Raw genomic sequence first — 14,897 nt, forward strand, 5'->3', positions numbered from 1 at the left:
TTGGGGGGGCCCTCCACTGTCGGACCCTGCAGATCTGTTTTGCTGAGCACAAGGCCTGTCTCTGGGCTGAGGTCACTGCTTGGCTGTCTTTCTAGAGCCCTTTCTCCCCCTTTCCCTCCTGCATCTCATTCGCAGGATGATTTGGCCTTCGCTCCAAATTAGGTAGCTCTCCTGGAAGACTTGTGGAGTTCCCTTGTGGCTGAATGCCCTATGCAACTTAACAGGCAGCACCTGCCTTTTCCTCCCCACCCAACTTTCTTTGGAGGTTGAAGGTCACACCCCTAACTGGAATTTTAAGGCATTAGACAAGAGTGGGGGGACATCCTGGGGAAGAGGGTCGTCCTCCTGGGGGCCTTGAATTCCTCCCATCCTCCAGGAACTCTGTCTGAGCCCGCAGGGCGGCAGGGGCAAGAAAAAGAGCTGTGTCACCTGCAGAGCCAGCTTCACTCTCTTGGTGACAGCATTTTCTGGGAACGTGGCCTGCACCAGCGGGACCAGCTTGCTCTTCAGGAAGCCCCCTTCGGGGCCGACGGTGTCATAGTCCTGGCACAGCCGCGACATGATCACGAAGTACAAAGGGAAGTCGGTGGTGATGATGCGGCAGACCCTCTTCTTCTCCAGCTCCTCCAGACTACCCAGCTCTGGAATCACACGGCACAGCGCCGCCCACCCCCGTCACACCGGCTGCAGGCTCAGCCGCTGTGTCCCCAGAACGTCCTCGTCCCTGGCTCCTGAGGTACAGCCCCTCCCCGGGCATGGGGGAGCCGGGCGCCCTCTTAGATGCCCCAGGGACCCGGAACTGGACCTGCTGGGGCCAACTCCAGTCTCTCCCACCTCCCCTGACCCCAGGCGGCCCCAACCACCCACCCTAACTTCGCAAGCACAAATCCCCCTTCTGAAGGAGGCTGCCCTGGGGCCGCTACCTTCGTCCATCCCGTTGAGGATCTGGTCCATATCCAGGTAGCTCTCTCCATAGCGGCTCCTGTGTTCCTTCCACACAGAGCCATTTTCACTGCGTAGCACCACGAGCTCACGGTCCCCACGGCCATGGGAGGCGAAGTGGGGGATCTCCACGATCACGGGGCTGATGGAATGGAAAAGAGTGGGGGCAAGGGACATGGATGGGGGTGTGCGTGCCGGCAGGCAGGTGGCTAGGCACAAGGGGGAAAGGACAGGAGAAGGGGGACAGTGTGTACCCACCTGGAGGGAGAAGAGATCCTGCCGCCAGAGCGAGGCCCACCCCAGGGGCAGGTCCAGGCAGGGGAAGAGACCTGTGTTGGGTTCCTGAGATGCTCCAAGGGACCCCCACTCATGCCAGACCCCCGAGTAATGGCGAGCATGGGATTCCATCCCATTTCACACGGGGCCCTCCTGCCACGGCCACAGTGGAGGCTCACCTATTAACCTATTAACCCAGACCTTGGACCTGATGCCAAGGACCCGCTAGACATCCCTATATGTCCCCAGGTAGGGGACCAAAGCTCTATTAGCCTTGGCTGCCTCCTCTATTCACCAGTGCTGATGACACTTCCCTCAGAGGGAGGCTTCGATGATCACACGGAAAAGGGAAAGTCAACACCAAAGCATTCTGCAGGCTGTGATGGGTACAAGCTTGGCGGCGGGGACGGCACTGGACAATGATGGGCAGGCAAGGGCCCCCAGGGCAAGGCAGATAACCATTACCGTCCATGGAGCCTGACAGATAACCAGGTCAAGCAGACTTCCGCGCTTCGCTTCAGAAAAGGAAAGGAATAGGGCCCTGAAGCCCATTGATCCTGTCCTGGAGGGCAACGCTGTAGCGCTGTCTTCTAGAAATGCCACTTTAGAGCTTAAAGAATTAAACCCTTGGGGGCCCCAAAGGAGCCCTGTCTTCTCAGTCCTGTACGATTTGAGAGCAGCAAGCCCCACCTGGGCTATGCACTCCTTAGTGTATCTAGGAGAAGGGGAGGGAGGCCAGGGCCCTGGTGCGGCTCGCCTCTCCCTCTGCTCGCTCGGCGGCCAGGCTGGTTCTGGGTGGTTGCCGCGGAAGCGGCCGTGACTGACCAGCAGGGAGGGGACAGGCGGGGGACTCGTGCGGCATACACCCACGTCCAGCGCACGTGACCTCTCACCTTAAGAACTGGGCCCCCGTGGGTCCCAGCGCAATGATCCTGCTGGCCAGGCCCTCCTCCTCAGCCAGCGGGGGCGGCGTGCTCAGCTTCTGGGGCTTGACCAGGCGGCAGGTGATGCGAGTGGGGGCGGCGCACGTCCTTGGGGGGATCACCACCCGCAGGCCGTTGTGCCGACTCCCCCTCATGGAGCCTCCTCGGGCATCCACCATGAAGCTCACCAGGAACCTACGGCCCAGGCAGATCCGTGTCGGGCTTCTGTGCGCTCTCTCTGCGGTGCGGAGAGGGAGGGCCCAGAACCCGCGAGGCCCGGTCACAGGGCTCACTCACCCTGTGTGGACGGGGCTGGCCACGGGGCTGATGTTGTCTGAGGTCTCTGTGGCTGGGCTGCTGGGGATGAGTGAGTCTTCGTCATACTCCTTAGACGCCTGAGGAGGAGAGGAAGGCAGTTGTCCCATCACTTCCTGGGCCGCGGGGGCTGGCTCTGCCCAGGGGTGGTGCTCCGGGCTGGGGGAGCTCAGAAGCTCTCCTTGCCAGGAAGCACGTGACCAGATGGAGGAAGTAGTTCCACATACTCACCACTGATCCTTTTGGGACAAGGCTTTCCTGGAGTTGAAAAGGAAGCCCAGACTTCATCCTACCATCATGGCTTCTCCTTGGCTCCTTTTAGGTCACACACTGCAGACCACTCCACTCTTCCCTCCAGCCACACCCCAGTGTGAAACCCGTTCTAGGGAGCTTGGTTTTCACACACCACTGGAGCCAAGCACCATCACCTACTAGCTACTTAGCTTGAGCAAGCTAATCGCCACGAAGACATTTGAGGTACAGGAGGTGACCAGAGCAGACCCTACCCTTGGGGACTTCCTGTGGCCTCATCTGCAAATGGGACAGTCCCTGCCCCTCGTGACACCACGGTGGCAGGGACTTGGGTTCGCCACGCCTCGGGACTTGCATATCACAAGGACTCACGAAAGCCAACAGGGTCTGTGTCTGGCCCTGGTCCCTTCTGGGTTCATTCCCAACCCTGCTCTTGCTCCCAGGGGGGCGTGATGCCCCTGTCCCTCTCCTTCGCTGGCCCTGTCCACCCACCCTCACACCTTGCCTCCTACACAAAGCTTTCCCATGACTCTAATCCAGAAAGCTTCACGCAGCACGACCGAGCCCCGGGACAGGGATACTTCCTGCACGCCCAGTGCCCGAGCCCACCCTTCCCACTGGCCCAACTGCTCCTAGGGGTCCCACGGTTCTCCTACATCAAGCCCAGAACAGGGCACGGAGTAGGAATCCAGCTATACCCACTGGCTTGAGCTCATGATTTAGCAAGGAGCTGAGGAGAGTGGGTTGGTCACAGAACAGCAGGACACAAGTCAACTTGGGGACTTTCTCGTCGTTGACTTTGGCAGCATCCAGGGAATAGGCCAGGGAAGAGGCCAGCTGGGCCAGGGCCATAGCTGATCCCACCTCCCAAATCCCTCCCCGTGAGTGACATCAGCATCACAGCTCTGTGACACACCCTAGCATGGAATGGCTGATTGGACAGCTTCGTAGTTGCCTTGTCCCCGCACGCCAGCTTTGTCTGGGGCTGTGGCTACTGCCGGGAGACACACAGCCCTGGGATGGCAGAGGCCAAGACCGGCCATGCCTGGAAGAAGGGCTATGCCCAGGTCAGTTACCCAGTCTCAGGGCAACCAACTCCAACCTCCAAACGCCACTCTGCTTTTTATTCTAGAAAACCCCCTTGCCGTGGTGGAGGAAAAAAAAAAGGTGCCAAACAGCCTACGATTAAATCAAGGGGAATTAAATTGTTTGGAACCATCCCACTTTTCCTGGGACAAATTCAGGTGGCATCGAGGGAAGCCACAAAGTCGGGGATTATGATGACTAAGAGTCCCCCCAGGGCCACTCTCTGACGCCCCTTCCTGTCTGTATCAGCTCCCAATAATCCCTTGAGAAGGGGAGGCAGAGACTGTCCTCCTTTCTAACGGATGTGAAGGAGAGGAGGCCTGTGACTGTGCACACAGCTCGGCCTCAGCTGCCTCTCTAGCACTGTGACCCGCTGCCCCGGGGACGGCCGAGCCTGTGCATCAGGGCGGGGGGTGGGGGCTGTGGCCTGGATAGCACGGGCTTCAGAGCCGGAGTTTTGGGCGTCATTTCTCAGCCTCGCTCGTGACTGGACGAGCATTTCACGCACTCTTGGGCTCTCAGAGGCTCCTATCATTTATATCTGGGATAAGAACTCGGGCGGGACGGCAGTCGGCAAGGAACCCGTGGAAGCAAGGATCTGAGGGATCTGAGAGCCCGGCGGTAAGCGCTACAGGCCTCTGAATTCATAGTTCCTGTCATACTGCAGGTCGTCTCAAAACCATCACTGTCCCGGGTACCCGCTCTCTGCAGACGGGAAGGAAGAGAAAAGGTGCTTCTTACCTGTTCCGGCTCTTCCGCTCTGATCACCACAGTCTCAGGTGTGACACAAGGGATCTTAGGGATGGCTGGTGATTCTACCCTAAACGCCCAGAACATTGGGAAGTCAGAGAGATGATCCTTCTGTGTGGCCCCCTTTTAGTGGGAGGCCTCACAAAACCGCTGTGAACCCACATAATAACCTCTCCCACCACCGCCCCCCATGCTGCACCCCCCAAAGAGCCCACCACACAGCCAATACTACTCATCCGCTCGCACGGACCGGCCTCTTCCCCTCGCCTCAGAGCCTCTCCCCGGGGCCCAGCTGTCCTTCGATAGCCAGGTGACGCGGCTGCCTCCTGCCTGAAGCCCCCCCTCACACTTATCTCCTGTTCCCAACGTCAGAGCCCCTGCAGGGAGGTCCCTCGCTCTGTCTGGCTTGGACAGCTCATTCTCCAGGTGTGTGTGCCGCGATCCCACCAAATAAATGGGTCGATTCTTTATGTTGGACCAAGTCTCGCGTTTTGTCCTAGCTGGCGTGCGGTCAATACTCATGGTGTTGAGTTCTGAGATTCCTATTTTATGCAGTAAATACTAATGGACTAACTATCCCGGGGGTTTCACTTCCCGCTGGCCCACTGCCCTGTTGAGTAGAAGCCATGGACTAGGCCGGCAAACGTCTGTCTTTTCAGAAAACACCGAGGACTCCGTGTTTCTACAGAGCTGTCGCTTTTCGATTAATTCGCCAGGCCTCCCTGTGTGCTGATGGACCCACATGGGAATAACTCCCAGCACCCCCAGTGGGGGCGGGGGGGTGTGTTCCAGGAAGACACAAACCCTCCGTGGGCCTCCCTAGGGCGCCATGGTGACAGAGGAACGTGGTCAGTGTGTGAGCTTAGCCTGGCCACCGCTGTGAATGTGAACTTTCCTCAGGGGACATTCCTGGTGGGACACTGGAAGTGCAGGAGAGGGAGGGGCTGTGAGCAGGGGGCTGAGAGGGAGGCAGAAAGTTGGGAGCAGGGGCATGGAAGAGGAAGGGACACACTGCCGGACGGGCTTCCGTGTCCCCACCTGGCCATCGAGGCACAGAGCTTGCTGATCCTAAGCAGCTGGCTTCCCAGTCTGACCACCCCAGCATCCTGTCCCTGTCCATGGCACTCGGTCGGAAGTCCCACTCCTCTGGGTCCCAGGGCTCGACCTGAGCATCCACCCTACGCGCCCTCCTTACGCTTGGTCCAGCTTCGGCACGAAATCCAGCAGCTCCTTCTCTTCGTCTATATCCCTGGAATCCTGCCTCTCAGCCTTGGAGATGAGTTCTTCCCCTGAAACCACACAAGCTGTCGTGAGGGACCGGAGGGAGGTTTCCACTTCCTTTTTAAAAAGCGCTCTCCCGCTCCTCTCAGTGCTGGTCCCTGCTGCTCCAAGGGGACCACTAACAGTGTCTTCCGCCAGGCCTGTTCCTCCAGCCCCGGGGCCCGGGCAAGGCAGCCAGCGCGCCTGACCGCTTAGTCTATGCCAGGCTTTGTGGAAGACAAAAAACACAGCCCAGAAAGGACTTTCTTGGCTTGACAAGCTGCCCCTCACAGCAGGCCTCGCAGGGTACGCAGATACCAAGGAAAGATTTGATCCTGTCCTTTGCCACACGGCGCGCTACGAAAGGATCAGCTACGGTGGGACTGAACCCATGGGCTCTCGGGTTCTTGGCAATCACGGCAGCCAAAACCTCATTGTTTCCTAAGTCCCTTCCCAAGAGATTCAAGCTACGTCTGCAAGGCAGGCTGCCTCTTTGTTTCTTTCTCCTTGCTGGGACAGGAGTGGGAGCCCTCGACTTTGCAGTGTCATTTCCTGTCACTTGGTGGTGAGTGGCCCGGCTCTGGGATCTGGAGCTGACAGAATGGAAGAACGGCTCATGCAGTCATGATCACGAACACGGTGGCATGGGCACAGACACGGAAATGGATAGGCGGGAGCCACCCGCCTGGGCATGGATCTTACGGGTGTATATCTCCTGTTAGAGTCAAGCTCCTGGCTCCAGACTGTTAGCCATCAGAGGAGGGTGGAAAGCAGGAATGGGTTAGTGAGAGCTGGGATTGTTTAGGGTGGAATGCAGTCGTGAGAAAGGGCCACAGGGAACAGAAAGTGTTTCATACCCATTACAGTTATATGAGCAGTTCCTGGAAAGCAAAGAAGAGCCAAGTTTAAGAAAGGACAGGATTGCAATCAGTTAAATCAAGAGGCATATCATTAAAGGGGACACAACAGGGGCCTTAATCATCTCCAGGACAGCGTTATATCGCCAGGGGCTGGAGGGAGAATCCAGACCGACCCCACGATTTTACATCACACGGGGTCCCCTCAGACTTCCGTGAGGAGATGGGCTTATGTGGGGCAGGAAGAAATACCACAAGCACTCTGTGGGCCACAGAAGCTGGAACTCAAGTCATTCCATAAGACGGATACGCTCCAAAGCTTACAGACCCACTAGGGGGTCAGAAGAGTAACGTCCTAAGAAAACATTCTTACAGAATTTAAACGAATAGCTTGTCATTGGTTCAAAGCACAAGGAAAATCTCAGGCGAAATTTCATCGCAGTTCTTTACAGTCTGAGAGTTGATCTGAATGGAATTGTACCCCATGTATTACATACATAAACACATATATTTATGAAACTTCACGGAATTTCATTTTTTAATCTCCAAGATGTCAATTGTTGCTTCTCCTCAAGTTACACTAAAGGAGTAGTTTTGATAACAGTCACCATCGTTAAAAAGCGGTTCTCTCTGGCTTTGATACCAACCGGCCAACCGAGGGTGTGCGGGAGGGCAGGTAGCTTGAAGCCCCCCTGCGAGGGAGGGCGCACCGCCCCCCCCCCCCACTGTGCTCCCTTCAGTCTGACTTGCCTCCCCCCCCCAGCTTTTTGTTAATCCCAGACTTTACCTTCATCTTCAGAGACATCCAGGATCTCATCTACCGTCTCAGGGAAACTCAGCCGATGCTTGTCACTGGTTAACTAAATTGAGAAAAAGCAGAGAATAGAACCCAGACGGAAGAGTGGGCCCTTTCAGGGATCCAGCTGAATTACCGAATACGGAATTGCCGGGTTATAACTGTGGAGGCAGGAAGGAGGTGGGAAAGGAGGTTCGTCTTTGCCCTCCGCTTGACAGCTGACGTCTGGCAAGGGCACAAACAGGCACCTACACCTTCGGCTGCCTCCCCCCCCACCCCAATCTTGCCCTTTGCCCCCTCGTCCGCTCACAGCCCTAACTCTTCTCGCCACTAGGTGGCAGCACAACTCCGCGTGATGGAGAACACTGTCCCTGCGGTCCCCGCCCCGAGCGGGCCTGGTGCTTCCTGCCCTGTCCCCAGAACGCGCTCCTCTTCCCTCTTCCCGGAATAACCCACAGGGGCGCCTGTCTGTCAGGCCGCCTGTGTCTGGGGGTGCAGTGGAGATGCTGACGTACCACAAAACTGGGCTCATCCGTGACCACCTTGAGCACGTCTGTGACAGAAATGTAGCCCAAGCGCTTGGCTATTGCCAGAGGTGTGGTTCCATTCTGGGGAAGACAACAGAGAGAGGGTGGGATCAGACAAGGAAGGGACTCTGGGGGGCAAGCACTGCCCCTTTTGCACAGACCACACTCCCGTTCTCCTTGCTTGGAAAGGTCTAGGTGGGCGCGCTGTGGGCCTCGGAGCCCGGAGCAAGGCCCCTGCGCATGCGTGAGCCCAGACAGGCGTTAGCAACCACGCTCGCAAAGACCCGTTCGGGAGAGGGGAGAAAAGTGGTCCTTTAAATCTAGCACTGAGCGCGGGAGTTTTGAAATGAGAACAGGGGAAATCTTGCCAGGACCTGCCCAGAACTGCCAAGAGGGAACCAAATCATCCGGAAGGAATGGGTCCGGAAGGCACCATATGCAGTTCTGGAAGATTCTGGAATACGAACGTGAAGAGCAATGCTGCTCACTGCTCCCGGCACCAGTTCTTTGGGTGCCAGTGACTGAGCGTCAAGAGACTTAAAATAACCTGCACACACTTCAGTGACCTGTTCAGGCCAATCAGAAATCACAATCACCAGGAACAGGGGAGGGGAGTATTTTCCACTCTGATTTGAAGAGACAGAGCTGCGTGGAAGTAAATTGATGTTGAGGCTTTATTTTTCTTTTGAGTTCTCGAGTTCCAGCCACATTTCCAATCAAAGATCCATATGCGTTCAGAGCTAGAAGTGGCCGTGGGGAAGATCTAGAAAAGCCTTCATGGTGTCAGATGAGGAAGTCCCACTCAACTATGATCGCAACACCAAAGACCACCCTGAAGCCCCCAAACAGCCGGAAACCCCCGAGACGTTTGGTTGTGCTCACACGTACTATGCCGACAGCAGCTTCACATACTACGGGAAGAGTTTCAAAGGTAATATTGAAATAAAGGTAAAAGGGGGAGGGTAAATGGTACTTCAAAGGATACCCTACAGGTGTGCCTGGGTGGCTCAGTTGGTTAAGTGTCTGCCTTCTGCTCAGGTTATGATCTCGGGGTCCTCAGTTCAAGTCTGCTTCTCCCCCTCCCTCTGCCCCTCTCCCCACTCAAACACTCAAGCTCTATCTCTCAAAAAAAAAAAAAAAAAGATAACCCACAGTTCACTAGAACCTACAGTTCGCTGCAGCCCATCCAGGCCCCAGATGGGCAGTAAGGCGAGGCCAAACCTCTGTGGTTAACAGGGGTCTATCAGGGCCACCCGTGAGAGTGGTTTTCCAAACTGAGGAAATTGGTGGGTACTTACCGAGCTGACCTCGTTTGGGGAAGCACCATTTTTGAGAAGCAGTGTCACAATGTCTGTATGTCCTTGCTGGGCCGCCTGGTGCAAAGGACTGTATCCTTGCTGTAAAGCGAGGTGACATTTTGGCAGGATAAACTAACTAGGAGAGAAAGAACTTCCCACATACTACAGAACTGTCTTCCAGGTGCAACCCACAAAAACATGGATTTTCCCCATTTCCACCTCAAGGGTCAAAGCTTAACGTTGTGGCAGAGCTCCAGGCACACCCAGGGTAACTCTGACTGCACCTAATTTGGCCCTTAAGAAGTATAGAGGTTGGTTTTCCAGTGTTCCCACACCTTAGTTTTGGCATTGACGTCTGCCTGGTGCTGCAGCAGAAACTTCACCAGCTTGATATTTCCATAATGACTGGCCACATGGAGTGGAGTATAACCCATCTGAAAAGCAAGCAGTGAGGATGAGTGAGCAGGGGGGCTGCCGGGCATCCCCAAAGCCACTGTGGCTGGGCATTATTGCCGTCCTTAGAACGGCTCCTTAAAAGGGAGGATGGTCAGGGAAGCCCGTTGGAAGGCTGGCAGCTGCCACAAGGTGCGAGCCGTGCTGCCGGACACCACCAGCCTGGGAAGGAACACGGCTTGGTTTCAGACAAATGAAGTCTGAGATGCCTGCGAGTGCCAAGTGTAGATGCCAAGTAGGCGACTGGAAAACGGACCCTGAGCCCCATGAGGAGGTCTAGGTGAGAAGACGCCCATGTGAGGTGCAAATCCTGCAGACGAGAATGAGTGTAGAGAGAAAGCGGGGCCCACAATCCAAGGCAGCATGTACAGGGAGAGACAGAGAAGAGGTGTGAGGAGGCAGCAGGCAAAGCCGGGGAGTCACAGGTAACAGGAGCTAGGGGACGTCAGTCCAGAGGGAGAGAGCTGCCATCGGGCCGTCCGCTGGGGAGGGGGGTCTGGCAGGGACACACGGTCGCACAGAGGTTGTTGCCGACCCAGACAAAAGCATATTTGTTTCCACTAGAAAGGTGAGATCCCGCTGTCCGAAAACCCCACAAAGCCTGTCCAGGTTACTGAGTTGTAATGGAATTTATAGGAACTGGTCATTGCCTGAAACAAGCAGCTTCGGGGTATTTGCTGACTGACTGGAGCTCAGGCTGCGAAGGAGCTCATTTTCAAGGAATCCGTTCTGCTGAGTGGTTGGGTGCTTCCCTAAAAGCAGGCAAGCCAAGGTTCCCTGAGCCCTTATGTCCTAAGTGTCCCCAGGTTGCTGGTTCCAGATCCCAGAAACCATCCTGAAACAGACCCTGCAGGCTGGACCTCAAGCAATATTATGGCCCTGGGACCCCCAGTTCTAACTCACAGTGTAGGATCTCTCATGCAGGACCCCAAAAGATCACAAAAGCCTCTAAGATCCTGCACATTGTGGGGTTTTAAGCAGATTCCTGGTGAAGCTGCAGACAGTTGGGAATCAAGGAGTTGCTAGATCTTTCTCAAAGAGACTTCAGCATCACATGGTTGACCAGCGGTCCCTCCCAGCCTCCTACTGTCCCCTCCACATTGGACTGAGGGTCCTCCAGGCGGGGTCCCCACCCCCCACTGTGTGTTGTGCATTCCGTTATCCTCAGCTGCCCCATAGAGCTCCTCACAAAGAAGTGGTTCACACAAAGTTGAACTCAATTTAACTAACTGCTGGAATAAAAGGCGCTGAATTTCCAAGCGAATCCACACAAGCCTGACATTTTGACCCGCTGTTCATGTAGGACAGGTCAAAGAATCACGATTAAATGTTCCTCTTAGTTTCTCACTATAGAGGTTCAAAGGTCTAAGCAAACTTCGAAGTTCCCCACCAGAGAGTAAGATCATCCGGATCAGTGTCTTCAGCCCCCACTGCTGCCCCTGGGAAGTGGCAGAGAAGAATGGGCTGCTGAGCCCTTGGGGTCTCAAAGCTCTGCAGACGGGCTGCCCCTGATGTGGGAGGGAGGCCGGCGCCAGGCAGGATGAGGGGCTTGCACAGGGGAGGAGGGAGGGCAAGCCCACGGGGACATACGCACAAGCTGCCTGCCTTACCCGGGTGGTGGCATCCACTGTGACGCCGTGTTTGATGAGCACGTCTGCCACTGGAACGTGGCCTTCTTGTGCTACCAGATGGAGGGGGGTGAGTCCACTCTGGAAAGAAAAAGAAGTTCATCACCTTGTGTCCAGTAAAGGATCCTGGGCCACCGTGAAAGAGCCCTGAGGCTAGGACCCCAACAAGGCTGTGTGGCCCCCAAACAGCTGTGTGACCTGGGACGGAGCTCTTCCGGCTCTGGACCACATATCCTTATTTTTAAAAAATGAGGCAGTTTAGCTAAATGAGAGGTCAGCAACGTTTTCTGCTAAGGGCCAGATGGTCAATATTCTAGGCTTAGGTCTCTCTCACAACTACCCAACTCTGCCAGTGATAGCGAGAAAGCAGCTATGGCCAACAGGAAAGCAGGCACGGCTATGTTCTGATAAAACTTTATTTACACCAACAAGTGGTGGGCCGGTTTTGGCCCATGGGCCCTCATCTGCTGACCTTTGAACTAGATAAACTTTATGGAACTTTCCATTTATAACATTCCCTACTTCCCTGATTTGAGATGAGCTCCAGACCCAGCTTTCCTTATCTAGAAAATAGAGGCTATCCCTGACCTATAAGGTCCACGTGAGAAAACACAGATAAAACACACTGGAAAGCACAATGTGCCATTTAAATGTGACTAGTCCCTCACAGCCCATGCCGTGCCGTCACAGAATGGGTGATCCTGCTGACACTGACAACACCAGATTCTTGGGAGTTCTCACACACCTTTCTCAGGAGGATAAAGATGCACCAGAGACAAGGCCCGATACGTGCACACTCATACCAGAACGTCCCCTGCACCCTGCTCAATACACTCCCCTCACGATGAGGCAAAGGGAGCTATGATATTCTTCAGTCAGAGGCAGGGGGCAGGACCCGTCCCCTCTCCAGAGACTCCCCTCTCCCTCCTCACCCTCCTTGGCCTTCTGCATGTTCCTGCCGGCCACCCAGAGGCCTGTGAGCAGGAGCCCTCCCCAGCTGAGGCCAGAGCAGCCGGGTGGGTGGCAGGGAAGAGTCCTGCCTCAGTCACAAGTCTCTGGGCACCCTGCCTGACTCTTAGGACGATACGATAATTCGCCCCGTGTGAGGTGGCGTGAGGATGAGTGAGGGTGTCTCCAGTGTGGGGAATCGCCATCACCCTCACGGCTTCTCACAGAGCCTGCGTGAAACGGCATGGCGCAAGCAAGAAACCAAGCACCCAATCCAACGTCACGGTCCGCCCTGACAGTTCCCTCCGGGGGGTCGCCTGTCCAAACCTGTGCAGAAAGAGCTAATGGATCTACAGGGTTTTAACAGATCTGCTTACCCTTAAAATGCCTGCCTTCTGAAACCGTTCCCTTATCATCTAAAGAAATGTCTCTTCATATTGGTTCATGATATGCAGTGTCCAGAATGGGCCAATTCAAAGAGGTGGCAGATTAGTGGTTGGTGGGGACAGAGGGGTTTGGGGGAAATGGGAGTGGCTGCCAACTGGTATGAGGCTTCTTTGTGGGGTGATGAAAATGTTCTGGAACTAGATAGTGGTGACGACGGCCTGATTCTGAAATATGTTAAAAACCACCGAACAGGACGGTTCGAAAGGATGAATTTTATTGTGTGTAAATTATATTTCAATAAAACCATTCTTTTAAAAAAATAAGTGATTTTTGGTCTTTCTGGGGTCTCACATTCCTTTGAGAAGCTGAGAAAAATGAGAACGAGCTCATCTAGAAAAATGCTCGTGCTCCCCATCCTCCCAAAATACTGTGCACAGTCTTGGAAGGACCCGTACTCCCCCACCAACAGTCCCTGGGGTGGGAACTACTAGTTTAGCATATGGGTGGGCACTTAAAAATATTCCCCCACAGAAAAAGAATATTTAGTACCAAAAAAAAGAAATGAAGAATATTTAGTTCCAGATTACTTACTATATTCCTGAAGGTAGACACTGGCCTCTATCTGGGAAAGTGTACTATGGATTTTAATAGTAATCTTTTTGCAGACCCTTGAGTCGATCTATCTAGAAAAGGCTCTGGTATCAGGTAGGCTGAAGGTCATGCAACCTGGGGAGTGAGCAACCTTCCTGACCCCGTTTATTCATTTATAAAACTGAGCTAAAGCCTACACAGGCCTGTTGTAAGGATTACACACACACACACACACACACACACACACACACACACACACCCCACTTAACTCAGAACCTGAGCGCACAGTAGGTGCTCAATATTCAGAGAGAACATCTGGTTAGCTACTAGGAGGACAGTACCGAGACGACAGGGTCGATCTGGGAAGCCGTGTTTACCTTGTTCCCCAGATTGCCATTGGCTTGTTTCGAAAGTAGCAGAGCCACCATCTCTGCGTGACCCTCCTGGGCGGCCAGGTGGAGGGGGGTCACGCCTTGCACCGACTCGGCATTCGCTGACGCCCCGTACTGCAGCAGACTGCGGGCCACCTCCATCTGGTTCTGCTTGGCCGCAATGTGCAAAGGGGTGTAGCCATTCTGCAACAGAAGCAGCACCGGGAGGCAGGTTACAAGCATGCTGGGTGGACAAGAAGGAGCGCACGCCTGAAATGTCCCCTCCTCGGAGGGAGGGCGAGGCCAGCTTCCTGGCTGGCTGGACACTCACGGAACAGAGCTGGAGTCACCAAGGAGAGCAGTTAAAGTCAACCAACCAACCGACCAACCAAATCCCTTTGATTCAGAGACTGCTCTCAGGGAATGCACCCCACCCCACCTCCCCAGCCAGCAAATGTCTTGTGCCTCCCCTCACCCCGTTTTCTGAGTTCAAGCTCCACCAGACTGCTCTGAAGGTCGTGCTCTGCTACCGGAAAAGCTAGGACTCGAGCAGGCAGCTCACAGAACTGGAAGCCTGGGCAAGTCGATGAAGGGCTCTTGTCTGGAAGAACCGTTCCGGTGCCCCCCGCCCCAGACATTTCAGGAAGGAAAAAGATCAGAGCCCTCTTCTCTCCCTGTGCAACGGGCCCCAGGCTCCCCCTGGGCTGGCGGGCCGGGGCTGCTGGTCTAAGGACAGGTGTCCCCAGCAAGGAACCCGAGACTCTGGCATCAGTCCTCCTTCCGCGCTAACTAGCCGGGTGACTGGAGAGCCAGGGACCTCCAGACATCCTTCTGTCTTTTTAAAAGGCATTGAAAGCGGATAATGACATCCGACTTGTTCTTTTCTGGCAGCTGTTGGATGGGTAAAATAGGATAGTCTATGTGAAGGTGTTTTCCAAAATAAAGATATAAAAGTAATAAGCCTGCCTACGGTTTTGCCGTGAACTGGTTTACAAGACGTCCGAGGCCATGACAAGATGAAGGAGCCTGGCCCAGAGTCAATGACTATGACACCACATACATACACATACATGCACCACCCCCGCCACCGCCCCGCCCCTGTGGGAAGACTTTTCCAGTGAAGGAAGCAGTACATGGGTTTACACTCCAGGGAAAGCTCCTTGTGCTGCTGCAGACGGATGAAGCTGCTTCGGTCATCACTGTTGAAAAGCCCTTTGGCCTACGTGGTTCCTCATAC

At 55.0% G+C, this 14,897-nt stretch overlaps 1 protein-coding gene across 2 annotated transcripts in view; it reads right to left on the minus strand.

Moving 5' to 3' along the window:
- ANK1 (ankyrin 1) overlaps positions 1-14,897 on the minus strand; it is a gene marked incomplete at its 5' end in the record, with an annotated part of 208,000 nt that overhangs the window by 37,097 nt on the left and 156,006 nt on the right. For both annotated transcript variants that reach the window (XM_080796212.1, XM_080796211.1), the window contains 13 exons: positions 430-641; positions 924-1,084; positions 2,112-2,336; positions 2,439-2,536; positions 4,536-4,614; positions 5,740-5,833; positions 6,662-6,685; positions 7,449-7,521; positions 7,973-8,065; positions 9,283-9,381; positions 9,618-9,716; positions 11,346-11,444; positions 13,667-13,864. In XM_080796212.1, coding sequence (XP_080652338.1) covers positions 430-641; positions 924-1,084; positions 2,112-2,336; positions 2,439-2,536; positions 4,536-4,614; positions 5,740-5,833; positions 6,662-6,685; positions 7,449-7,521; positions 7,973-8,065; positions 9,283-9,381; positions 9,618-9,716; positions 11,346-11,444; positions 13,667-13,864 — 1,554 coding nt within the window. The remainder of the gene's footprint in view (positions 1-429; positions 642-923; positions 1,085-2,111; positions 2,337-2,438; positions 2,537-4,535; positions 4,615-5,739; positions 5,834-6,661; positions 6,686-7,448; positions 7,522-7,972; positions 8,066-9,282; positions 9,382-9,617; positions 9,717-11,345; positions 11,445-13,666; positions 13,865-14,897) is intronic.

Source organism: Martes martes, assembly GCF_963455335.1.
Source record: "Martes martes genome assembly, chromosome: 2".
Lineage (NCBI taxonomy): Eukaryota > Metazoa > Chordata > Mammalia > Carnivora > Mustelidae > Martes > Martes martes.